The following is a 25,705-nucleotide window of genomic DNA, read 5'->3' as shown; positions in this document are numbered from 1 at the left end:
TGCCCAACTAAGTACTAAAAAATTTTACATGACTCTAATTCAATGAACCGTAGTGTAAAAAAAAATGCACTACGATGTTTCTCTTTTCAAAATGGTATAACATTGTTGAGAATATTCCATAAATAACCGAGATAAAATTTCCGACTTTTTTATTAGGTAATTTTTGCATATTATTTAAGTTTTTGCATTCTGAAAGGTTCTGAAAGGGTACAAAACCTAACTAATATGGAATTATTACATAATAAAAAAATCGGATTTCTCAAAAAAAAAAAATGTTATCTCTGGTATTTATGGAATATTCTCACTAATGTTATACCATTTTGAAAAGAGAATTGAACAAACCAACTTTTAAAGTAACTTGCCGAAACATCGTAGTGCATTTTTTTTACACTACGGTTCATTGAGCTTGAGTCATGTACAGGGATAGGATGTTGTGGAATTTGCCTTTTTACTTGCTCAATCATACGACACTATAGATTAAAAACAAACACGTTTCACGTCCCCCTCGTGCCAAATATATGTATTTTATTTTGCCTTTTCTTTCGTTATTGCCTTTTTTTGCCTTTTCTCTTGTTATTGCCTTTTTTATGTGTTTTATCTTTTTAGCAAAAAGATCTACCTATGCAACTTGTTTGTCTGCTATTGCTACCATTTATTGCCTTCTATGTTCTATTGCGCGGCCCGCAACCGACACGTATCAGGGTTCAAAAGCTAACTTACTCAATTTACAATATTCGATTGGAGAAGTTTTCCAGATTTTGACAATCAAGAGATATTTGGAAGCCGCGAAAGGGGCAGTCGCAAAAGATGTTGTTGAGAAGTACAAATCAGTTTTTTTGGGCAATAGGATACTCGAGAGAGTTGAACAAGTAAATTGAGTGATATTGAGGGGACAGAAATCAAGAGCTCCCGGCAAATGTTGAAGTGGGTAATGTCGAGTGCTTTAATTTTATTTAATTGAATCTTTAGCTCCTTTAAAGCACTCTTATGCCGACTTTTCACAAGTCGATTTTAGCCGCGCGATATATAGCTTGACTTGCAGCTTACGTTCACACGAGTTGAAAAGCTTTGCCGCACGCCAAAAATTGACTCGTCGTTGGCGCTTTTTACCTTAAATTAAAAAAAAACTCATGATTGTTGAAAATTACTACAATTAATTTTTATATTAGGTACATGCTTTCTCTCAATAAATGCCTTTTTCGCCTTTTTGGGAGTTTTATTTTGCCTTTTTTTTTAATTTTTAGGTCCACAAGATCCTATCCCTGGTCATGTAAAACGCAAACAATTTTTGTTCAAGGAGCCTGCTTGGCTATAAATAGCCGGCTCTGGCAACACCGAAGGTGACCAGTACTGTCAAAAGTGGTTTTCTAAATTATTAATCGTCGGTATTTGTTGCTTCATTTGCTGCAAAATATTCAGCTTTGCTGTGGTTGGTTATTTTGTGAATTAACAACACCCATATTATGTAGTATATTGCCGAGCGCTATGGGTACAAAATTGACTGGTCTTTGGGATTCACAAATCTGTCTTGCATTTAGAGTTCACCTTATAAGCTTCCGACTTTGTCCTCTTTACAATTCAGTAGTAAAACCACGGTTGTAATTATTGTGCGTCCTATAATTTGTTGTGGTAAGAAAAGTTTCAACGAATTGCATCATTTTTCCTACTCCACCGACGTTGATTTTAGTGTAGGACGCTATTATTTCCGTTATCTCACGGCAATATTGGTAGTAATTTATTGAGTTGATTTACTCAGCCGTCAACCCACTTTGTTTTTATTTGTCGTGATGACGCCAAGTGCCAAGGATTTAATCAACTAAGCTTCCTGAAAAATTTTAAAAGTATGCATATGCAATGCATGTATGTTATCTGCTTTTAGCATGACTAAATTCCTCAATTAGTTTGTTGTAATCGATTTTCAAAGCTATATTCGCTTCAACATTTAACTCCTCAAGTATGTTTTTATTAGTTTTAATTTTATAAATCTCCTTGTAGGGGTATTGTTAGAATTAAGCAAATTACAATGTTAAAATTCGGATAAATTTCAAGTAAGTTTTGATCTGTAATACATATAACTAGCTCAAAATCTGGGTAGTTTGGTCTTACGACGGATTTCAAGATTGACAAGAAAAACTTCAAAATTTTCCATGCTTGTCCCTTGTTCGATTTTATAGAACTCGTTTAAAAAAACACTGTTCCAAAGAAAGATACGATATTTCATGTAGATGGTTCTCGTATCCGATGGTACTGGTACTATATTGTGCAGCAAAAAGTGTTCTAAACTTCTTTCTTGCTGCATTTTTAGTCTCTAACTTAAGAGAAAGTATCATTCTAAAAATTGAAATAATATATATTATATATAGTAATTGACGAAATAAAAACCCGAATTCCATTTATTTCTTTATTTAATAGTCTCCATAAAAGTGCTCTGACGGTTCAGAATATCTTCCCATAGCTAATTCCAATAACGAAAAAGAACACGGATATCTCAACTCACAATCTTCGTCTTCATCTCGAAAATAGGCATCATTGTAATGTTTAATATCTGAATGTTCTTCAATCTCTCTTGTAAGTAGTCTTGTTTTGGGCAAACTGAAAGCAAAAAACAAAAAATATTTAATACAAAAAACTTATTAGGTAAATCAATATATTTATGCGAACTCACGAAAAAATCGTCCTTATTAATTCCGGTATCATTCCGAGCTTTTTCGATTGGAAGAATTGCCTGCTCTCACATAGCGCCCGCAGTACACAATCTCGTCCATTATATCCCATTCTGAAATCAAAATTATCAATATTATTATTCAATTTCCCCCATATAAAATATCAGAACATAAATTTATTCCAATTATATTAGATTATTATTATAAAACAACCACCTGTCAATCAAATTCTCAATTGAATGATACAATGATCTGCGATTGCGACGTTTCAACACCGCAAGCGACGGCTGACGTGTGTTGCTAAAACCATGCAAATGGTCAATTATCCAGGTCTCGTTAGGCAGGTCATATGCAATGCCCCAATTGAGACCATAACTCAAATAGTTGATTCTAGGACTTCCCACTACCCCGACAGTGAAACAGACTGCACACTAAAAAAATATTATTTTATGTAAATGTGGTTTTGCATTGTTTTAACAAATAGAGAAAGTGAGATACTAATGGGATTTGTCCTAAGGAAGGATGCGGAACGGATGGAAGACAGGAACAAGAAGAACAATATTAACACAAATGAACAAAATGATCTAATTTAATTCAAAAAGTCTTTATTATGTGTGTTTTTGTTGGGGTAATACAAATAAACACGGATGTCAGCTTACTGTTTTTGTGTTGGATATGCAAATTAGGATAACAGTGTTGAATAAGTCTTTAAAGCATTAAGTTGAACAAAAAAAAACAACAAAAACACATCGTCTACTTGGATTTATTAAGGAAATGTCAATTTGCAAGGATTATTTCATGTGCGGAACCGGCAAGTGCCAATAAAGTGGATTAGATACTTAAAAAGAAAAAAGGGATTTCCTCTCTCTCAGCTCTCATAAAACGTGACATTTATTTGTCTGATTATGAGTATTTCTTTAGATACATTATGTGGATTGTGGGTACTTATGAAAACAAAAAATTACATTCAGCAAAATGAAAACAGTCAAAATTTTATGCTAAAAGGTCTTCAATCTTGAAAATTGCTAAGTAAAATAAAATACACGACTGGGTCTTATATGAAAATTGGAAATATTCTATACTGCGGGCAAAAAGGTCTGAGAAATTTTTAATAACAATTGAATTGGCATATCGATAAGGACATTTTTAAGTTGACATTCTTGTATGTGCAGATATTTGTTTTTGTACCAAAGTGAATTCTGGTTTTATTGAGCAAGGAAGTTGGTTAAATTTTTTTGCCATATTTTAAGAGAATAGTAATCTTAATCTCCACACAAAATTTTAGCCCAATCGGTTAAAAACTGTAGGAGTTACCTGGTCGCCCGATGGAAGCACAGGATTTTTCTATAATCCTGAACTACACCGCCATTTAAAAAATTTCACAACATTAAAAAATTTAACATTACCCTATTCTGTTACCTATTAATATACTTAACTAAACTAAACAAACACCAAAAGAAAATAATATTTCTTCTTTGTTTTATACGATAATGAAAATGACGCTCGATTTCGTAGTTTACAAGGTGTTATTACCCCTTAAAAAAAAAATTAATTATTCATGTCATTTAGGCTCCATTGACAAGACTACCTTTATCTCTGACTTTTTTGTTTAAACACATTTAAAGATTAGGTACAGTTGGTTTTATTTGAACAATATTTTTTCAAAAACTTTTTCAACTAGGTACATTAATGTCGTTTTCGATTGGAATCACTCAATGATTCACTCATTCTGAAATCCAATAAAAAACTAGCTTCCACCCAATTCTAAAATTTAATATCTGTATTTATAAGTATTTGGTTTGTTCGTTGTGAGCTCTAGGGCACTCTGGGTGGCTCTGAATTCGTTGTCAAGCGTTTTTTGTAGCTCCTTTTTCAACCAGAGTAATTTCCTCTGTGTTCGATGTTCGCTGATGAAACTAAAGCTCTGAGGTGTTCGATGTAAAATGAAAACCCGAGAAACTCTGATTTTTTTCACAGTTAATTGAAATGACTTAGAGTGCCCTGGAGGAGGGAACAACGAACAGACCTATTTTTTTATTCTCACACACAAACGTAGTTTTTATGAGAAATGGAGAAGCTGTCAGTTTTTGGCATTTCTGGATTTTGGGTTTTCGAATTTTGTGATTGTGGGTTTTCGGGATTTTGTGTTTTTGGGTTTTCGGAATTTAGGGGTTTCTGGATTTTGGGCTTTCTGGATTTTTAATTTCGGGATTCTGTCCGTCTCCCTTCTCTTTCCTTATTCATTATTATAGGGGCACCTTCAGGGTTCGGACTTTACTTCGATCGAAGTAGATTTACTTCGATTTTGGGAAAAAAATAAAATCTACTTCCCTACTTCTCTTTTTCAGGATCTACTTCTATTTCTTGATTGAAAAATATTTTTCAAATAATAAATTTAGACAAAGGGATTTAACTTCAATTTTAAATCTGGTCGAGGCATTGAGAAATAAAGCTCAACTGAAATCTCAAAAGATGAATGGAGGTCAACTATTCTTCGAATTCAACACATAAATAGGTTTATCAAAGTAATTTTGAATGATTTTGAAGAATTCCTGATCAAAAATTTGTTAGATTATGCTGAATTACCCGTTTTGCCCCAAAGCACCGTTACAACCACTAGATATGAAAGGTTTTTTTGGAAACGATCATAATAAAAAAAGTAAAGAAAAATAATTTTGTTAAAAAATAATTTTTGTAAATAAATGTTATGAAAGTTTAATTTTAAAATCTACTTCCGAAATTTTGGATCTACTTCACTTTTTTTTCAAATTTGCTTCGAAATTTTGAAACTGAAGTCCGAACCCTGGGCACCTTTGCAAAAATTAAATTGGTAGGAGGAATATAAAGATTGCTTTAGTCTTTCAAAAGAAATTGGGGCGCCTTGTTCTTCAAAGATGAACGAAGATTTTGGACACCATTAGCCTTCCGGAAGCCAAATAAACTAACCCAAAATTGGGGGGCGCCTTCATTCTTCAAAAAGTTTAAGACAAACAATACGAGCGCCGTTGAAAATGTAAAATAGAAAAAAATTGGGGCGCCTTTGTGAATGTAAAAAAAAAATAAAACATCGATTGGAAAGACTTCGTTATTTATATAACTTTTGTAAAAGTTCGGGGCGCCTGCGGCGCCCCTGGGCGACGGCCCAGGCTGCCCCCCCCCCTAAAACCAGCTCTGCAGTCTTCTAATAATAACATTTTTAATTACTGACCATAAATTTATGGTATTCGGAGTCCAGCGTTACCGTTGAAAATTTTTGAAAGGTCGCTAAAAAAGTCGCTTTTTTGTCGAAAAAGTCGCTATATGAAAAAAAAATGGGTCGCTAAACCGTTTTCATATGTTTTTACATAGAAAAATAAACACAAGTTGTCTTGAAACAAAGTTTTTATTAACAACAAAAAATTAACAAAATTAGAAACTAAAAAGTGGTCGCTGCAAAGCCGGTTTACGGACGATGATTTTCCGTTATACGTCATAAGAAAACAGGTCATGTGCTTTTGTTAAAAAAATTATCTAATAATTATTTATTTGCCAACTTTCTTGTAAAAAAAATTATAAGATATAATAAATCTTATAGTAAAGTACTTAAACTAAAGATGTGTGATTTGGGGAAAAACGGAATAACTTTTTGAATCCTATCATAATTTACAAGAAAAAGCTAAATGAAATACCTTTTTTTTTCTCTTCTCATTATACCAATTTTTGTATATGAACAACTTATAGAAAAATTACGCCATTAAAAAGTTTAATATTTTTTCTAAGGAATAAGGCCATACTTAGAAAAAATCCATTTTTATTATATAAATTTTATTTTTTGCGCTGTAAATATTCTTATCAACCATGTCTGCACGACATCTACAAAAAGAGCTAGAATTTTTTGAACCCAATCAGTTTTCATCAAAAAAAGCAAAAATTTCAATCTTTTTTATCTTCTCAAGCCATTAAATCAATGTTTTAAATTAAAATTCAAAACTAGACCGACTACTGCACTCTTGCACCATTATTTTATTTGTTTGAAATTTTTTTCAATTTATATTGCTAAATGCTTGTTCAGCATTCAACTCGGTCTGCTTAGAGCGCGATCAGAATAAAATAACATATTCTGAGTCCATCGATCGTGCTTTCAACAATCTCAGAATACTTTCAGAACGAGAGGTAAAAAAGAAATACAATTTTTAGAAAAAAAAGTCGCTATAATAAAATTGGTGAAAAGGTCGCTTTGAATAAAAAGTCGTCGCTTGGTCGCTAAGGCTTCAAAAAGGTCGCTAATAGCGACTAAAGTCGCTTAGCGGTAACGCTGATTCGGACATTCATTTTTGCCAAATGATCGTGATGTTGACATAATAGAAATGCGAATGAAAAAAACATTTTTTTTTATATCACGGAACACTAAAATAACTTAATGGAACTGTATTGAAAACAGAATCCATATTTTCGATTGAAAGGATGGCCCAAAAAGAATTAGAAAACTCAACGCAAAGGAGAAGGAAACATACAGAAAGAGAATGCGTTAATTGGTTAAAAATATAATGGATAAGGTTCTTATAAAATGACCCATATATAAAATGTTTACCGTGCTAAATTTTAGTGAACTAAGTACTGAGTTAGTGAGTTACCACGAAAAAACACAGCTTCTATTCTACTATTAAACTGAAAACGAAGAAGAAACACTATACTCGCTCCTTATCAAGATTATTACAAAGACCATTGTATTAGAAAATTTCGGTTCGTGATTTTTTTTGAATTTGTTTAAAATGTTACAATATTATTTTTACAGAGCTTCTTTTTCATAATTTTTCGTTATTGCAAGTTTTTGAAGGTGGGCATAGTCATTAGGTAAGTGTTTTTTTTATATCATATTTTTTCAGTCGCTACATGTAAAATGTTTTGCTCCCTTACGCTGGCAATTTACCAACTTTTTACACACACTATCTACACTTTTTCTATGATCAACTACATTTTTGCAATCGGTTACGGAGAGCAAAGCTATTTCAAACTTTCAGCAACGAATAGCTCTCCTGAAAAATGCTTAAAAAGGACATTGACAGATTTTTCATCTGGACACGGATCTAATGACCACTCTCTTTCGCGTTATTAAGAATTGACTGCAGTTATAGTTAATACAAGGTATGCTAATTGCTGATTCTTAAAAATCTTTCTTCGGTCTGAGCATTTCCACAAAAAGACAGGATATCTTCAAAAAATACTGGGATCTTGCTAATATAAAAATAAAAAAAATCTATTGCAATATACGTCAATCAAATTAAACCAAAATACCGATATTCACCCACAAACGATCATAGAAGTTTGAAGTCCGCATTCTATTTTGAGGTAAACACTGCCAATCAGAGTATGCAAAACATTTTTCAAAGCTACATTCAATTTTATCGAACTAACTTGAATGTAAACTTATAAGAATACCGTAATATATTCTTTTATTTTTGTAATTTAATAAATAGAAAACACATAAATATAAAGATTTTACACTTTGTTCAGTTATAAGCTTTTCTGGGGTTCAATAATGTATTCGATATACAAACTAATACATACAGTAAATGAAGATCCTTCGGGAAATGCAATATAACGCTTCGATCTGCGATGTGGAATAATCTCATTCTTTTTCATTAAATATGACTCCTCGGTTGGTAATTGAGTGCCATAGTTAAAATTTAATAAATCTACTGATTTGTAAGTCTCAACTATCTTAAGGCTTTCCATAAACAATAAATTAAGCGTTATGATAAAAATACCGTATTTGCGATATATCATTTTTCAAACAATAGGGATAACCGTTAAATGCATCTAATGTCTACGGAAGACCTTTTTCAACTGCAAAAAGATTTATAGCACAAAATTAAGATTTCAAAAGAAACGTTTAAATTGCAATTTTCTTTTAACACAAAGCATCTAATTAAAAGAAAAGTTGTGAAATGTATGTTTTTTTCTTAGAAATTCTGTGAAAATGTATACTCAACAGGGTGATTATGCAAATTATATTCTTTACTACCGTTTATTTATTATTTCAATATTTACTCAAATAGAATAATTAAGACGTAGTTATAGTTAGATATACGCTTATAAAAAAAACTAGCTACTTCTTTATTTATATAGTTTGATTTTTCCTTTACAAATGTCAGCAAAAATAAATATTTCAAATGCATGTGCAACCTCAAACCTGTGTTATAATAGTATATCCTTGGGGATATTGCCCTTGTTTTGTTAGTGATTGTTTGGTGTGAAAATATGCATGAAGAATTCGATTTTTTTTTCGACACAAGAGATGTTTTTAGTTTTTGATTCAAATACATTTCAATCATAGCTTTGGGCTATTGGTCCTGAACTCTTGAACCCAACCGCACTGATACTTCAAAATACCTCAAAATCAGCCAGGAATGGGAACTCATAAATAGATATGAACTGTACGTTACTAAAAACTTCATGTTTAACTTTCCATCAATTTACTTCTATATGAGAAATCACAAAGAACTTCTATTTTCGTTTGGTTTAATCAAAAGCTGAATGGTTACTTTTTTATTAAGAAATTAGTTATCGGAAAAAAATTGTTTTGTGGAAACATGAAATTTTTGATATTGTCATAAGCAGGGATAGGATGTTGTGGAATTTGCCTTTTTTTCTTGCTTAATCGTACGACATTATAGATTAAAAACAAACACGTTTCACGTCCCCCTAGTGCTAAATATATGTATTTTATTTTGCCTTTTTTTTGCCTTTTCTTTCGTTATTGCCTTTTTTGCCTTTTCTCTTGTTATTGCCTTTTTTTGTCTTTTCCTGTTTTTTTTATCTTTTTAGCGTCTTAAAGGTAATGCCTACACACAAAACACTCAAACATACAAACAAAACAAACAAAAAGCTAACTTACTCAGTATATTACTTGCTCAATATATCTATTCTATATTAAAAATTCACTAATTACCCCACACAAACAAAATTCGAATGAAAAGATCTACCTATGCAACTTGTTTGTCTGCTATTGCTACCATTTATTGTCTTCTACGTTCTACACAACCGACACGTATTAGAGTTCAAAAGCTTACTTACTCAATTTACAATACTCGATTTGAAGAAGTTCTCCAGATTTTGGACATAATCAAGATTTGGAAGCTGCGAAAGGGGCAGTCGCAAAAGATGTTTTTGAGAAATACAGATCAATTTTTTTTTGGCAATTAAGGGACTCGAAAGAGTTGAACAAATAAATTGCGTAATACATTGGAACACAAATCCAGGGGTCGAACTACGGCCAACGTACGTTAACGTATTGACGCTTTATGTCTCTATCATTTTCTTCTAATTAAATAGAGAAAGAAATAGTCAAAACGTTAACGAACGTATGCCGTAGTTTGACCCCAGAGCTCCCGGCAAATGTTGAAGCGGGCGATGTCGAGTTCTTTAATTGGGGTCCAGTCGTCTCTACAGATGTAGAGAGATATTTTAGCTCCTTTAGAGCACTCTTAAGGGACAATCGCAGGCGCTTGCTAACTGAAAATTTAAAAAAACTCATGATTGTTCAAAATTACTGCAATTAATTTTAATATTTCATTCTTTTCTCAATAAATGCCTTTTTATGCCTTTTTGGGAGTTTTATTTTGCCTTTTTTTAAGTTTTTAGGTCTACAAGATCCTATCCCTGGTCATAAGCTTTGAAGAAAAATAAACATTAAAGTAATGAATCGTGGAGCTTCAAAGTTAGGGAGTGAAGGACGGATATCATTATATTACCATTTCTAATGGAACCTAGTTCTTTTTTCCACTGCAACTATGAAATAAGACCCGTCAGGCCTTAATTATTAACTACCAATGTTTTTAGCCAATTGTCTTTGAAAATATTTAAGGACCTTTCAACAGAAATTATATCTAAGAAAAGGAGGGATATCACAATCAAGGATTTGGTCAAAGTCAAAGCCATGCAACATGTTCTGGTTGAAAACAAGACACTAAAAAGGGAGTTTTAGGGATTACAAAAAGTATTTCCATTAACAGACTTCAAATGAAAATGAAAAACACGGTTCCAAATGAATTATGGCCTGACCTATCATCAAGCGAAATATTTCATATGTCCAAATATGTCTTTGCGTAAAACTGAGAAAACAAGTCTTTCAAGAGCAACTACCTTTAACAGACCGACACAATGGGGAAGTTTCCAAAAGAAAAATTTTGAAAAGTCTTAACGGAAATCCACGTTCTCTGCAGGCGAAATCGTTCACGCAGCTGGGAATCCAATGTCGCCTGTCTTCGTTTTTCCACGGGCAAGATTTCATGAACATATGCTTAAAAGAGTTGTGAGATAAGACTAGTTGACAGTCCTACGAGTGGATGGATGACAAGTCTTTCTACACTTAGGAGCAAAAAAACGGAATCAAATAAATTCTTATATTAAAAACAAAAATTCCAATGGTAAAATATTTTTTCTTTAAAGTCTCATGGTCTCATTTTAAAGCTTGAATTTTTTACTTTGAATTGTTGGGGAAAATATAAAAATGCATACGATAGTATTAGCGCTATCTTCCAATAAATTGCACTTAATTTTTTTTTTAAAGTTAATTTTCCAGATACTGTCTGTTTCAAATTGCAGTCTTTTTTTCCTTACGATAGTATTAGAGTTATCTGTCAATAAATTGCACTTCATTTTTTTAATGTTAAATTTTCCAGAGGAGGTACACTCTGTTTCAATTTCAGTCTTTTTTCCTAACATGATTCATTTATGTTGATTGGATCTTTATAAAGTGAACAGATTTTTAAGTTCATTTACTTAAAGCTTTTATTTCAAGCTTTTCAATGGTACCATTAACATTCATGTGTGTCAACTACATCCTGATCAAATACCGTTTTTACAAAACCCAGTTTGATTCCATTTTTTTGCTCCTAAGTGTATATAAAAGTCCTTGAACATTTAGGGTGCTTTCATAATTGCATGGTTGCTTTGTTTACATGCGGTCATTTGCGATCAGACTAATGTCAGAAAAACTATTTGCGCATGTATTTTACTTTGAATTTATGAACACTTTTTCTGATTTGCGTCATTTGTCAAATTTTTTAAGTTGCAATTCAGCCTCTTCTCCAAAATAACAATATATTATCTTAATTCCATCCTTTAAGAAAAAAAAACTTTTTTTAAAACATTTCTGTCAATATTTACAGATTTATTATATCCAAGAAATTCGCGGCTATTTTTGTTATTTTGACTTGAACTTAGAATTTTCAATTAATATTTTGACAGAATTGGAAAACAAAGAAAAGCTGTATCATCTTTTACGTCATGTTCCTTCTTTCTTTAAGTTTAAATTCATTGCGCATGAGAATTTTTTCATTTGCACATTTGCGCTGCAAATATTTGCGTTTTACATTTATGAACACCTGACATTTGTCATTTGCATTAATGAAAGCTTTGCATTCGTCAGACTTGCGCAACCATGCATTTATGAAAGCGCCCTTACAAAGCAGTGTTGCCAGAAAATTTTTGCGACAAGGAGCCGATTTTGAAAAATCTTGGAGTCAAAAACAGCCGCTTTCGAAGCTTCGACGGATTCAAGAAAAAAACAAATTACTTGTCAAAAACAGCAAAATGCATTTATACGACCATTTTCTCCTAAACATATCTACATTTAGTTTACTTACATAATTATTTTCACCACTTAAATTAATGTTAATGCGCTTACCCATCCATTAACAGTTCCAACTTCTGATACAAATCCCTGCGGTATCTCCGCTTAATAACAGGTTCTGGCGCAGGTGCAGGTTTCTTTGGGAAACCATGAGCTTGTTCTAGGACCCATGTAATATTTGGCAGCTCATAAGCAATACCCCAATTCATGCCAAGACTGAGATAGTTAACATTTGGATTTCCAATTGTTCCAACTGTCATACAAACAGCAACCTATAAAAATTACCTTACCAAATAATAAAGTTAGATTATTTACAACTTGTGATTTTACCGAAAATGTTGATCCCATTGGAAATGCAATAAAACGTTCCTTCCGGGATAAAATTGTATCATTATGGGCATCAAGTTTAGTATCATTTTTGCCCTCACTTAATTGTATCACCGTCATAAGAACAATCACTACCGAAGGAAAATATTTACAAAAACCCATTCTTATTTTTAATATCACCCACTCGAACAAAACTCAAATAACATAATGAATGTTTGAATGATTTTTAACAAAAAAAAAAAAAAAAACCTGGAACAAAAGTTGGAAGATATTTTTAGTAAATAAACGTGAAAAAATAACACCAAAAAACTAAAGTGTTCCAACGAATTAACATAACATAACTGTGGATTGAACTTCTCCATCATATGAACCCATATATAATACATAAGATAACGAAAAATTCAATCTCATTCTCGAGGCTCTAATTGAATTAAAGAATTTTATGCTGGTAAAGTTAGCTGTTTGTTTTTCTTTTTTTCAACCTAAAGAATTGAATAATTCATAAAGCAGTTCTTGAGGTTTTTGTTTGTTTATTCTGGAATATATAAGTATGACTTGGTTGAATCTGGTGCTAGTTGGAGGAGTAGTGTTAAATAAAATGCACACGATTCTTTAAAGAATGGTTAATTTTTCTTTGTTTACAAAAGAAAGGGTATCAATTTATATTTTATCATTAATTTTTGTCAGCAAATGTTGTTGATAGTCGTATGTAAGAGAGGTAATTCTTAAAAATAGTTTTTTTGACTTAAGTCTCTTGGAATTAAAATTAAGTATACCGTTTTCTCACTTTGACATAAGTAGCGTAGCTATTATATTTTTGAACGAACAACGCTAAAAGCAAAATCCCCCCAAAATTTCACAGTTAATATTGCAATTGTCTGAATTATCGTTGTATTCCTCTCCGACATAATGTACCTAGATAGAAATGAAAATAATTCAAATCGTTTCGAACAAAATGATGGAAACAATTCTATTTGAAATGACTGCTCCATTTTTCATATTCCATATTGAGACACATTCAATATTAACCTTTTTTTTTTCGATGGATAGAATTTTTGGCTACAAAATCTCAAAGTATCATTCAAGACACTTGCCTCGAGTTGATTGTAAACAACATGGTTTTATTTTTATTTCGTTAATTTCTTGTTTTTAACAGATTGTTCAGATCAATACAATGATCTAACTAAAAAAATAGAAAAAAGTTAAAATTTCATCAGGATGTTTTTTAATAATATGTATATTCAAAAGTAAAAAAAAGAAAAGAGAAAAATAGCAGAACTTACATGTTTTCATTTAGAAGGATGGATGATTGAGGTTTGATCAACAGGCACATTTAATTTAAACCTTTTTTTACAGTTTTTTGTTTTGTTTGGTGGCAAAGTCTCTTATTCAAGACTCTTGGCGCGATGTAAGTTTGTATATTATTAGGCTAGGACAGCATTGAAAAGATCCATTCCTCGTCTTTTCCTTGTCACACAGGTCATCGTACTCGGCCTATCTGCCACCTGGTCGGGGGCAAAGCGTAGTGTCCGACTCCATTAGAGTTGAAATGGATCTCTTCTTCAATGCTGGAAGTAATTTTTTTTTTCGTAATTTTGTTACGAAGGGTAGATACTTTGAATTCCACAATTCCAGCAATGTCAAATTCTTTGAATTCATCATTGAGTGAAATTGTGAATGCTGTGGGAATTGAGTAGATCGGAAATTTTAAATTGAGGTCCGCATCGTCGATAACCTCGAAAAACATTAACTTTCGGAGCTCAGTTTTTCTTTTATGATTTCGTCAAAATTTTGTTTTGACATCTCCTCAAACGTCAAATTTAGAAGTGTTCTTACTTTTGTGCAACCGGTTGTACACATGCTCAGTTCTGTGCATGAAGGATTGTTCCAAAATGCATGTATAATATCAGCAGTGATGCAATTGTTCTAGGTTTTTAATCTCCATTGGTCGTTGGCAAGTGCCTGGCATAGCAAACGCGTCCTTTTTTGGTATACGGTTGGACAACCGTACAACTCGGGTTTTCGGGAACAACTGCCAACAAAACTTGGAGCAATGCGTCGAAAGCGCAAGTATTGATCGTAGAATGGTTGGTATTTTTATTACTGCGCAGACATTTTACCATGGTTTGTACAACTCCAAGGGAACCATTTTTTAAAATAGAAAATTTCAAGTTCTTCTCAAAAAGTAACGCATCGCGAAGATGGTCTTCATTTCGAAGATAGAGACTGGGCCTGTTTTCTTGACCTTTCGGCCCAGTCACTTGGCCTTTCCAATTTTTGTCGTATCGTGTCGGCAAAATATGTGTTGCAACATTAGACTGTTGACATTTCTGACACATCCTCTTTTCCCCGTAGCCTTCGGTCTCATCTTCATGCGGCACAGAGCTTCCTTCCATTATATGGATTGACTTGAAGCAGTTGAACAAATGGTAGGATGTGTCGTAGGTGGCTCAGTATTGGTAAGAGTTCCGGGTAAAGGGGGACCATTCAAGATTTCAATGTGCTGCTCCAAAAACCTATCAACCCTCGTGCGGTTACCCTCGGTTCCAAAAATTACATTTTTTATTTTATTGAACTCGCCTTCAACAGGAGCACTTGTGGCTGGTAATCTGCCAAACCCGATTTGATCCCTGAAGACGCACGACCACATACGAAGGTATTTTAAATACCACAAAAGGTGCGTGAAGAAAACAGGGCAAAAATGTGCGTTGGGAGAATTTCTATCCTCTAATTGCGCCTTAATTTCCTCTTCTAGAGCCTGAGCCCATTGCTCGCAGCTATTATTCTCATCCGTTTCTGAGCTCTCTTCGACGGTCAGATCTTCAAGGATGTCGCTGTTTATGGCGTGCTCTATTTCGGGTATGGGTGTTCCCGCGGCAATAAGTCCAAAGATGCTGTTTATATCGGTCACAGGGATTGTTGGAGTTCGTCGTCGGGCTTTGTCCTCCAGTCTCACTTAAAAACACAATCAGAGCAGACTTTTTAATTTCCCGTGCGACCGATAAATTTGAAGCCAGTACCTACTCGCGTATAAGAGTTTTTGATAAGCCGATGCTCCCGCTTCAACAAATTGGCGTAAATTTTTAAAAAGTGATTCATGTCAATTCGTATGAAAGGAGGAGGAAGCTTATTGGCGAGGATGGTTATTTAATATTTCGTCGACGTTTCCGGCATGATTACACCCTTCTTCAGGACTCTAAAGTAAAAAGTTTTATTCTAAAAATACTAAAAAATCTAAATTAAAATCTTTACTTACAATATTTTAAAAATAATAAATTTTAAGATGTTTCTTAAAATTTACTAAAATTCACAGTCTGGACATAAATAGTATAAAATGAGTTTTAAAAAAATTTTTTCCCCTATTTTTAACTTTGAAATCGATTATTTCAAAAACTATTGGTAATATTATATTGATTTAAAAACTAGAATCAAATGCACAATTTTGCCTTTTGGAAATGGTATCATTTATTACTGTAAGTGTTGCCGTTGTTTTTTAATAATTTTTTTTTATTTTGATAATTTTTTTTTAGAAAAATGCCCCTCCCACCTAAACGGGAGGAGATAGAACCCCCTCCCAAAGAAAAAAAATGTTTGTATTGAGCTCCTCTACAAAAACCTTTCATCAAATCTTGGCGCCCAACTTATCCTACTACGTGCCGAAACAACATTTTTATTCTATACCTAAAAGTTCGAATTTCTGTATCTGGGTTGAAATCGAAACATTTTTTTTTCTAAGCCAATTTTGAAGTGATTTTCATAAAAAATACCTCAATCAATTGGGAAATAGATATAGTTTTAGAATGTATTTTTTTAATAGCATGTTGTTTTAAAAACATATACTTTAAATTGATGCCGAAGTTGGGCAAGTGACAAAAAAATTGAATTTTTGAACTTTGACATCTTATAAATTCTAAGCGGTTTAACCGAGTTACATGTTTTATACATTGTTAAAAAGGTATATTTATCTTCTATCAGAAAAAATCGAAAATGGGTAAAAAATTGTCGAAGCTAGAATTTTTTAAATGGGTGAAGGTCCAAAAAACCGTTTTTTGCCCGTAACTCCAGATTTTGGGGGTGTTAGGGGATTTTCAAATACCGTTTCGTATTCAGTGCGACTAGCTCTACAAAACCTGATAGGTCTCCGCCCGCGTTTATTTTAAAACCTCATTTTTGTAACACCGTGTTATTTTTATCACTTCACAGCTTCATAGATCGGGAATTGACCCCCAGAACACGAATTTGTATGGAAAATGAGATTTTTTTTAAACCTCGGAAAATAGAGCACTTAATTCAAATTAATCGAATTAATTGAAACATTATAATTATAAATAATTATTTAAGTCCAATTTTCTCTAAAAAAAAGTGGAATTTTTTGAAAAAAAAAAACAAATTCAAGTTAGCAGAACATGAATTCGTATGAAAAATGAAAATATTTTTTTTAATGGAAAATTTTGGAAAATTCAATTTGAATTTTGTGGGAAAAAAAATTAATTTCTTGAGAAAATCAAAATTCAAGCTAGCAGAACACCAATTTGTATGGAAAATGTGATTTTTTTTTCAATTCTCGGAAAATGGAGCCCTTAATTCAAATTAGTCGAACATTCAATTATTTGAGTCCAAATTAGAGCCTACGATTTTGTTCGTGTATTTAATTACACGTGTACCCGATACACGTGTACACGTGTATCTAAAAAACGTTTACACGTGTATTTTATTTACACGTGTATTTATTAAATACACGTGTATTTATATTTACACGTGTAAATACGAAACAAAATGATTTTTTTGCTTTTTGGGGGTAAAATAAAAGTTTTTAAAACTAAACAACTGAAGATTATTGTGCAAATAAATAGTTCGAATTGGAAAAATAGTATTCCCAACTAACAATTTTACTTCCACAAGGGTCTAACGAAGCTGTTTCGATTTTAGAAATATTGCTTGTATACGACCATAGAGAAGCCCTTTTGGCCCACCCGAGAAGCTTGATAGGCTTTAGAAGAGTCATATGCAAGTTGATTAGAGAGACTCAAAACATGTGTTTAATGCCTTATAGAAACAAGCAACATTCAAGATTTAAAAATCTGTATTACTGCTACAGGCTTTTAATTTTATTTAGAAGCTCGGAGCAGACTTGTGGAAGGATTGTGAAAGTCTAAACGAGGTATATCCCAAATAGAATAAAGAAAAAAAAATATTTTTTTTTCATTTTTTTTGTGTACCTATTACCCTACATTTTATTTTTTCATTTTCTTCTTTGTTTTCCATCCAGACAAGTTTTGTTTCTGAAATTAAATTTCCAAACACAATTATATTAAGAAAAAAACTTCTACTTACTTGACGCATTTTGCTGGATTTGAACCTCGTACATCCTGATTGAAAGTCCGGTACCTTACCCATCGAGCTACTCAGGTATATAATAAAAGAGTTTCAAATTTGGAGTAGTTGAAACCAGAACTTTCTAAGGGCTTCGACCAGGGTTCGGACTTCAGTTTCAAAATTTCGAAGCAAATTTGAAAAAAAAGTGAAGTAGATCCAAAATTTCGGAAGTAGATTTTAAAATTAAACTTTCATAACATTTATTTACAAAAATTATTTTTTAACAAAATTATTTTTCTTTACTTTTTTTATTATGATCGTTTCCAAAAAAACCTTTCATATCTAGTGGTTGTAACGGTGCTTTGGGGCAAAACGGGTAATTCAGCATAATCTAACAAATTTTTGATCAGGAATTCTTCAAAATCATTCAAAATTACTTTGATAAACCTATTTATGTGTTGAATTCGAAGAATAGTTGACCTCCATTCATCTTTTGAGATTTCAGTTGAGCTTTATTTCTCAATGCCTCGACCAGATTTAAAATTGAAGTTAAATCCCTTTGTCTAAATTTATTATTTGAAAAATATTTTTCAATCAAGAAATAGAAGTAGATCCTGAAAAAGAGAAGTAGGGAAGTAGATTTTATTTTTTTCCCAAAATCGAAGTAAATCTACTTCGATCGAAGTAAAGTCCGAACCCTGGCTTCGACTTAATTCCTGATGAGTTGCACTATCTTAAAGAATATGGTGACCATTTGTGTTTTTTTTTTTCAAAGTTATTATTTTTGGTTAGGTATTTTCTGATTTTTTTTATCTTGTAAAAAATTATTTAATAAAGACTTAATAATATTATATTCTGATTGTCAAATCTTATCATTATTGAGAAGATGAAAGAGAATAACTTTTTACTCAAGAACAATTTTTCTGGAGCAGAAAAAAATATCTGAAAAATTCGGTTTTTTTAGACTTTAGAGGTTTCACCCGGATACCGTCAACTTGCATTTTTCCGAAGCAGAAAAAAATTTTTAATTTTTTTTAGCTTTTGGCTTTTTCTTAAAAATAAGAGAATTAACTTTGTTTTGAACTTAGATAAAAAATCTAAAATGTCCATCACTATTTTATATTTAAATAAGTGGAGAAGATTAAAATCTTGTTTTCCTTTCTTCTCTACTTACTTGAATATGAACTCCAAATTGGTCAGTAAACCATTTTTAATATCACTATTTTAAACCAATTACCGATATGAAAAGATTCACTTTTTTATTTATTTCTTTATAACAATGAATAAAAAAAACCAAAAATGGTCACCATAATGGCACTTATCCAAATATTTCTTATTCTCATGAGTTTGCCTGACAGTTTAAAAAATTTAGCTTGTACTCACTTTCACAGGGCTTCTAGAAATAAAATTAGTTCGCTCAGGCAAACTTATAAAATTAAATGCTTTTTACAATGTTTTGCTTGTACTTAAAGGATCTCTACAAATATAAATAAATTTCCCCTAACTTCGCTTAGGCAAACATATAAAACTAAAAGCTTTTCGCGCATGCGCCTGAAATTGAACTTCTTTTTTTCTCATACAGAGATACAAAATAAACATTTATGTAAGTCGTTATTATTTGAAAGTAATATAAAACATACTTTGTAATATTTTCAATCAAAAACAATGATTCAACAATTTTTTAATTCAAATATTAAAATGCAGTAACTATAACACATCTATTTTGTGGAATATTTTTTTAAAATGGTAAAACCGTTTAATGCGGTTTATTTGAAATTCAACGTAATGTTTTTTTTTATTTAATGAATATCACGACTCATATACTATTGACATAATTTCGGTAATATAGAATTATAATAATAAATGCATTTAAGGCAATTGTATAAGTTGTAGGTACTTCTACCATACTTAAATACATACCTAAGTCATTTTTGAGTCTAATAATTTTCGAATTGGATAAAAAAAATACAAAGCATTCATAAAGATTTTGTAAGCAGTTCTAATACAATTTCTTTTGCAAAGCCATTTAAAAGAAGTCAGTTATTGGCTTTTATTTCTTGTGCTTCTACAATGGAATTTCATGTGGCCGTATTGAAATTTAAACGAAATGTTTACATTAATGCTTGTAGAAATTTTTAGATTCCACTTGCACTAGGTTTCTAGGAAGCGGTTAACGAAAGTTAAGCCTCGAAAGTTTGAATTTTCGATTCACAAACTAAATGCAAGCCCTGTAGAGATAATAGCTGCAAGAAATTAAAAATCTTAACCTCGTGGAAGTAAAATTGTTAGTTGGGTTTGAACTTTTTGAAGACCTTATAAATAATTTATTCAAAAATTAAAAATAATGATGTGCCTTTTCATTAAAAAAAGCTAATAAATTTTTCCAAGATATATTTGCATATTGCCTACTGTGTCTTTCTCAGAAGAAAGTGTACCAACTGTTACATGTTTTTTTTTTTTTGTTAATCACCGTTTATTTGAAGATCATATGGTTTACTAAGTTCATAGTGAAAGTGTAAAAGGTGTTTTATAAATAAAGCGACAAACTCAATCAAAATCAATTTTAAAATAAAATTAAAATATGAAGCCAAGGAGTTGGGTATGGCAATATGCCCACCGAGAAGGGACAAATGCCTACTGTGACTTATGTAGTTCACAACAAAACAACCGTTTTTCTTGTCCCGGTGGAACAACCGGAGCCCTTGGACGGCATTTAAAGGGACTCCATGGAGTTCAACCAGTGGTAAATGAAGATACCACGGTTTCTATAGAAGTCAGGTAATGAAAGAATAAAATATATTTAATATCTGGAATTTTTTTTAATTTAACTTTTAAAGGAGCATAGTGTGGAAATTTTATTTTTTGAAATGATAACGTCTTATAAATCGATAAACCCTGTGAGCCTTTGAGTAGTGTTTTAGCAGCTTATATGAACAAAAGTTTTCATTATTTATAAATTCGAAATAGCCTAGTGGATAAGGGGATTGCTTTTTTCTCCTACCGGCCCAGGTTCAATTCTGGGTGTAGTGAGGTAGTTTTTTTTATTGTTTTTTTTTTTTCAATTGTGTTTTTTTTATAATTATTCACAAGAATATTCGGTGGTGATAAATAATTTATCAATAATAAACCATCATTTTGGTTGTTTTACCATAATTTCTTTTTACCCAAATAGATAAAAACAATAAATTAAAATTCGAGGGAAATATAAAAACAAAACAAAAGTGCAACAAATGGAAATTTCTAAAAGCAAAGACGAGAACCTTCGAAGTGTTGCATATTGTTAGTAGTAAATAATTTGATTTATATAGTGTGCTTATTTGAGCATTAATAAAAGTTAAAAATTGGCACTCGAATTTTGAGTGCGGGGTCGGCTTGTTCTGATTATTTTACCATCAACAAAGTCACTCTTCATTTAGTGCTCGACTTTAAACATGGATTTCCGTGTATTAAATTTTGATGTTTTGCTAACGACTAAACTGGAGATTAAATTCATTATTGGTATGCGGATTTTCTAAAATCTTGAGCTTTCTTTTAACTTTAGCACTAAATTTGATCATAAGTTGATATTAACTTGATTTAATTTTGCTACATTTCGAAAAAAAAGAAAATAAAAAAATTTTCGGATAACCCCTCCCCCCCCCCTCGGGATTTGAACTCGGTATCATCCACTCGTTGACCAAGCGCTTTACCGTCACACCACCCCAGTCTGATAATCTCACTTGCAAATGAATCTGTTTATGATTTATGAAGGCTAAATTTAAGCAATTTTTTTTTGGTAGAAGCTCTTTACAACTTTAACCTTGAATAATTACAAATAGATGTGAAAACCATTGTATATATATAGAAATATATATACAATGTGAAAACGATGAATTTCATCAAAGGTTTGGGCCTCAACTAATCATTTTTTTTTTAACTTTCATTTATGTACAATTTTTTTTTTCATTTATTTAATTCCCAAACCTCATCAGGTCATATTAATGCCTTTGTTATATTTTTTTCTATGTCTACCTAGTTGTTTTACTTTCCTTCATTAGATAACTTTTCTTATAATGATTATTATTTTTAGAAAGGCTATTTATTGAAGTTTCTTTTTGCTTGACTATTTTTCAATTTTTAAGACCGCAATATCATTCGTCAAACCAAAAAATCATACTTTTGATTTTTAAATTTCTCTATCAATACCTCAACAACGAATGACTTAAAAAAAATCATGGATGCATTTAAAATCTTCATTTAACTCTCTACAAATAAATAAAGTTAACTTAGGAAAAAAACTGATTCTTCCCTTTCAGATCAATTTAGAAAAGCTATACAGAAAACCATATCCTACTTTTTTTTAGAAAATTGAACACTATTTCAGACATATTGATGATCAAATTAAAAAGAGCCTTAATTGTGTAGATACTTAAAATACCCAAAATTAATTATCATTTTTCACTGATATACATAGGTACCTACAATCCTTTAAAAATTACGAATTTCTTTTTCTTATTCTAAATATATTGGAAGGGGTACTCCTCGTAGTTTAAAAAAAACCTTTAATGCATTTTTGTCTATGTTCTTAGATCATTACCTACCTATTATTATATTTTGTTTAATTGATTGCAATTTTTGTAGCACTATTGCTGACACAGATATGCAAACCGTCGAAGAAAACGACGAAAACGACGAAAACGTCACAGCTTCTGGACCTTCGTGTTCTAAAAAACGAAGGCTGCATAAGAGGAAAGCACAAGAAGATCCCGCAGAAAAACCATATTCGCCAAAAAGAACAGAGGAAATTCATCAGGCTCTCGCTAAAATGATTGCGCTCAATCAAATGCCCATTTCATTTTGTTCAAGTAAGGGTTTCCTTCATTTTATGAATGTTGTGGAGCCGAATTATAAGCCCCTAAAACAAGAAGCCATAAAAAAACGGCTACAGTCTCTGCGCCAGAATATAAAAGAGGTTTTGAAAAAAAAAATCGAATGCGTCTCAAAGGTGTCATGTACATCGGACTGTTGGTCATCGGCAGCTCAAGCATCTTTTTTAACAATGACGGCACGAAAATTGGGAACCACAATCCTTCACTCTAGAGACGAGTGAAATAGAAGCCCGGCATAGTGCAGAGAATTTGTCAACAAAGATGGGAGGTATTCTGGAAAATTGGGCACTGAATGAAAAAGTAATGGCAATTGTTACAGATAATGCGAACAATGCAGTAAAAGCTGTTCAATCTATGTGCCAGGTGAATGAGAAAACGAATTTAACTTGCGCAGCTCATACCCTTCAACTTTCAGTTAAATCTTCCATCTCTACTGAATATATAAAAAAACTGATTGAGAAGACTAGTAAGTTAGTTAGCCATTTCAAACATTCAAATGTTGCGAAATATGGATTGGGGGAGAAACAAAAACAGATGGACTTACCAGTTCAAACACTTTTGCAATCATGCAATACACGGTGGGACTCACTGTATCTAATGCTGCAACGATTAATTAACAACCGTAGTCCAATCATTCAAGTGATGGCAGACCGAAATTTAACGACATCTGTAATAGCTGAAAAGCTTGAAATTATAGAGCAGGATTGGAAATCCATAGAAGAATTAGTTAAAATTCTGCGGCCTATTCATGCTCTAACTAAAATTCTGAGTAGCGAAACCGCTAGTACATCTATGGTTGGGATGCAAAAAATTTTAGAGCAACATATGATAGAATCAGAAGATGACTCTTTAACTATAAAATCATTCAAAGAGGCATTTTCAAATGATTTACGCAAAAGATTTGACCTCACTTTAATAAGTACACTGCAAAATGGAGGGCAAGTATCAACACGACAAATAGCATCTCTTTTAGATCCTCGCTACAAGGATCAAGAACACGAAAATTTTGCTGATAAAATATTCATAAGGAATCATTTGAAGAAGATACTTTTGGAAAGTGAACCACCAATAAGGAATGCTAATGAAGCTAGCTCGTCAATGACAAATTCAGATGGGGAGTTCAGGACTGAGTTGGAGTTGGAGGAGACCATTCATACGGATTCCCATCAAATTTAAGTTGTGGCTCACTCAAGAATGCTTCCAGTTCTTCTTCAATTGTTTTGTGTCCATTTGCTGATTTGTTATACAAGAACTCCAACTCAGTCCTGAACTCCCCATCTGAATTTGTCATTGACGAGCTAGGTTCATTAGCATTCCTTATTGGTGGTTCACTTTCCAAAAGTATCTTCTTCAAATGATTCCTTATGAATATTTTATCAGCAAAATTTTCGTGTTCTTGATCCTTGTAGCGAGGATCTAAAAGAGATGCTATTTGTCGTGTTGATACTTGCCCTCCATTTTGCAGTGTACTTATTAAAGTGAGTTCGAATTTTGTACCCAAACATAAGAACATTTTTCTTTCAATGATTTTATAGTTGTAGAGTTATATTCTATACTTTTTTGTTTCAAAACATGTGTTGAGCATGAATAGGCCCCAGAATTTTAGCTATTTCTTCTATAGATTTCCAATCCTGCTCTTCAATTTCAAATTTATTTTAACTTGTTTCTTCGATCATGTCAAGATACACTTTATCATTCACAAAATCAGAGTTTTTCAACTAATTTTTTATTGCTTTATACGTTACTTATTTTGTTCGTCATCTCAAAAACTGTCAGATCATGATTTTTGTAACCTATCTATGTACATATTTATATCTTCACTCAATGAAATTTGTATTGATCTTCCCAGAATAACGTTTTTTTCAAAATTTCCGGTTCTGCTTTTTTTAAATGATAAAGTCCAACGAAAACTAGTTATGAAACTAAAAATTTTGAAAGATTTTGGAAGATTAAAAAATCAAAAGCTTTTCTGTCATTTAAAAATTAAAATCTGTTTTTTTTTAGCGAAAAATATTTTTTTTAATATCTATTAACAAAAAAGCAAATATTATGTATTTTTTATTTTCTTTTTGGATAAGTAGGTATCTATAAAAAGTCAAATTTTACTTGAAATGAACAAACTACGTACCTTATTGACATAACATAGAATATTATAAAATATAAAAACATCATAATAGTATTAAAGTAACAAATAAAAAAGAAACTTCTTTTATTCGGGCTATAACGTAAGTATCAATAAAAACAAAATGAAAACAAAAATATTATAGTTTAAACAATTAAAAATGCGCATACGCACTAAAAACTATAAAATAATTGGTTGATTTATGTGAAATGGTTAAAAAAATTTAGAACGTCTTTTGGACAGTTTGAACCAAACCCTCTACACCTTTTGATCTAAAATTTGATTGATTAAAGTCAATTTAATTATTTTATATGTTTTGTTGCTTGGTAATCTAATCTAATCTGCTTTATTTTTTTACTTTTTAGTCGTATAATATTTGAAAGAAGATGATAATTTGCTTGGGTGGTATGAGCTCCCAAAGCCCCTCTCTTGCAAATTACCTACAAAAGCTTTTGCGATATTTAGAATGGGATAAAATAGATTTGGGGTGTTTCAACCCCCCAATGCCCCTCCCCTGATTTCGGACCCCAAAATATTGCGTTGCAATCCAAACTTCATATGTGTACAAAGTTCAGTTCGATACGATAATGGGAATCGGGTCAAAATTTTTTTCCAAGATTTATATGGCTAGGGTTGAATAAGAATTTCCAATTAAATTTTCCGTGTAATTTCAATGTGTAAATCTAGCCAATAACCGCAAAAACCTGAACAATATCCTTTTCATTCAATATAATACATATTTTAGGAAATCGCCACCAAATCTACCTGTTCGAACGCTATTTACACGTGTAAA

General features: G+C 31.8%; 2 protein-coding genes across 2 annotated transcripts; one reads left to right on the top strand and one right to left on the bottom strand.

The window, feature by feature from the left end:
* Nucleotides 1–2,405: 2,405 nt before the first annotated feature.
* Nucleotides 2,406–12,838, bottom strand: LOC129918961 (uncharacterized). Its single transcript, XM_055999767.1, has 6 exons — nucleotides 12,610–12,838; nucleotides 12,334–12,551; nucleotides 8,211–8,370; nucleotides 2,880–3,094; nucleotides 2,666–2,776; nucleotides 2,406–2,592 (listed from the first exon to the last, which is right to left on the bottom strand). The coding sequence occupies exons 1-6, from the start codon at nucleotides 12,766–12,768 to the stop codon at nucleotides 2,406–2,408; spliced, it is 1,050 nt and encodes a 349-aa protein (XP_055855742.1). The 5' UTR covers nucleotides 12,769–12,838.
* A 10,213-nt stretch (nucleotides 12,839–23,051) lies between these two features.
* LOC129918877 (zinc finger BED domain-containing protein 4-like) lies at nucleotides 23,052–23,966 on the top strand. The gene has a single exon (XM_055999659.1). The coding sequence runs from the start codon at nucleotides 23,052–23,054 to the stop codon at nucleotides 23,964–23,966; it is 915 nt and encodes a 304-aa protein (XP_055855634.1).
* Nucleotides 23,967–25,705: the final 1,739 nt, after the last annotated feature.

The sequence above is a fragment of the Episyrphus balteatus genome, chromosome 1, assembly GCF_945859705.1.
Source record: "Episyrphus balteatus chromosome 1, idEpiBalt1.1, whole genome shotgun sequence".
Classification (NCBI taxonomy): Eukaryota; Metazoa; Arthropoda; class Insecta; order Diptera; family Syrphidae; genus Episyrphus; species Episyrphus balteatus.
Note: the sequence above shows the minus strand (reverse complement) of the source record. Positions and strands in the feature narration are given on the sequence as shown.

What these genes read in the sequence shown, in the direction of transcription:
- LOC129918961 (XM_055999767.1), bottom strand. Translation starts at nt 12,768, where the DNA reads ATGGGTTTTTGTAAATATTTTCCTTCGGTAGTGATTGTTCTTATGACG. An exon ending in TTGGAACTGTTAATGGATGG is followed by an intron (nt 8,371 to 12,333) that starts GTAAGCGCATTA and finishes GTTTATGGAAAG; the next exon opens with CCTTAAGATAGTTGAGACTT. An exon ending in CCGAAGGATCTTCATTTACT is followed by an intron (nt 3,095 to 8,210) that starts GTATGTATTAGT and finishes ATATTTTTTTAG; the next exon opens with TGTGCAGTCTGTTTCACTGT.
- LOC129918877 (XM_055999659.1), top strand. Translation starts at nt 23,052, where the DNA reads ATGGGAGGTATTCTGGAAAATTGGGCACTGAATGAAAAAGTAATGGCA.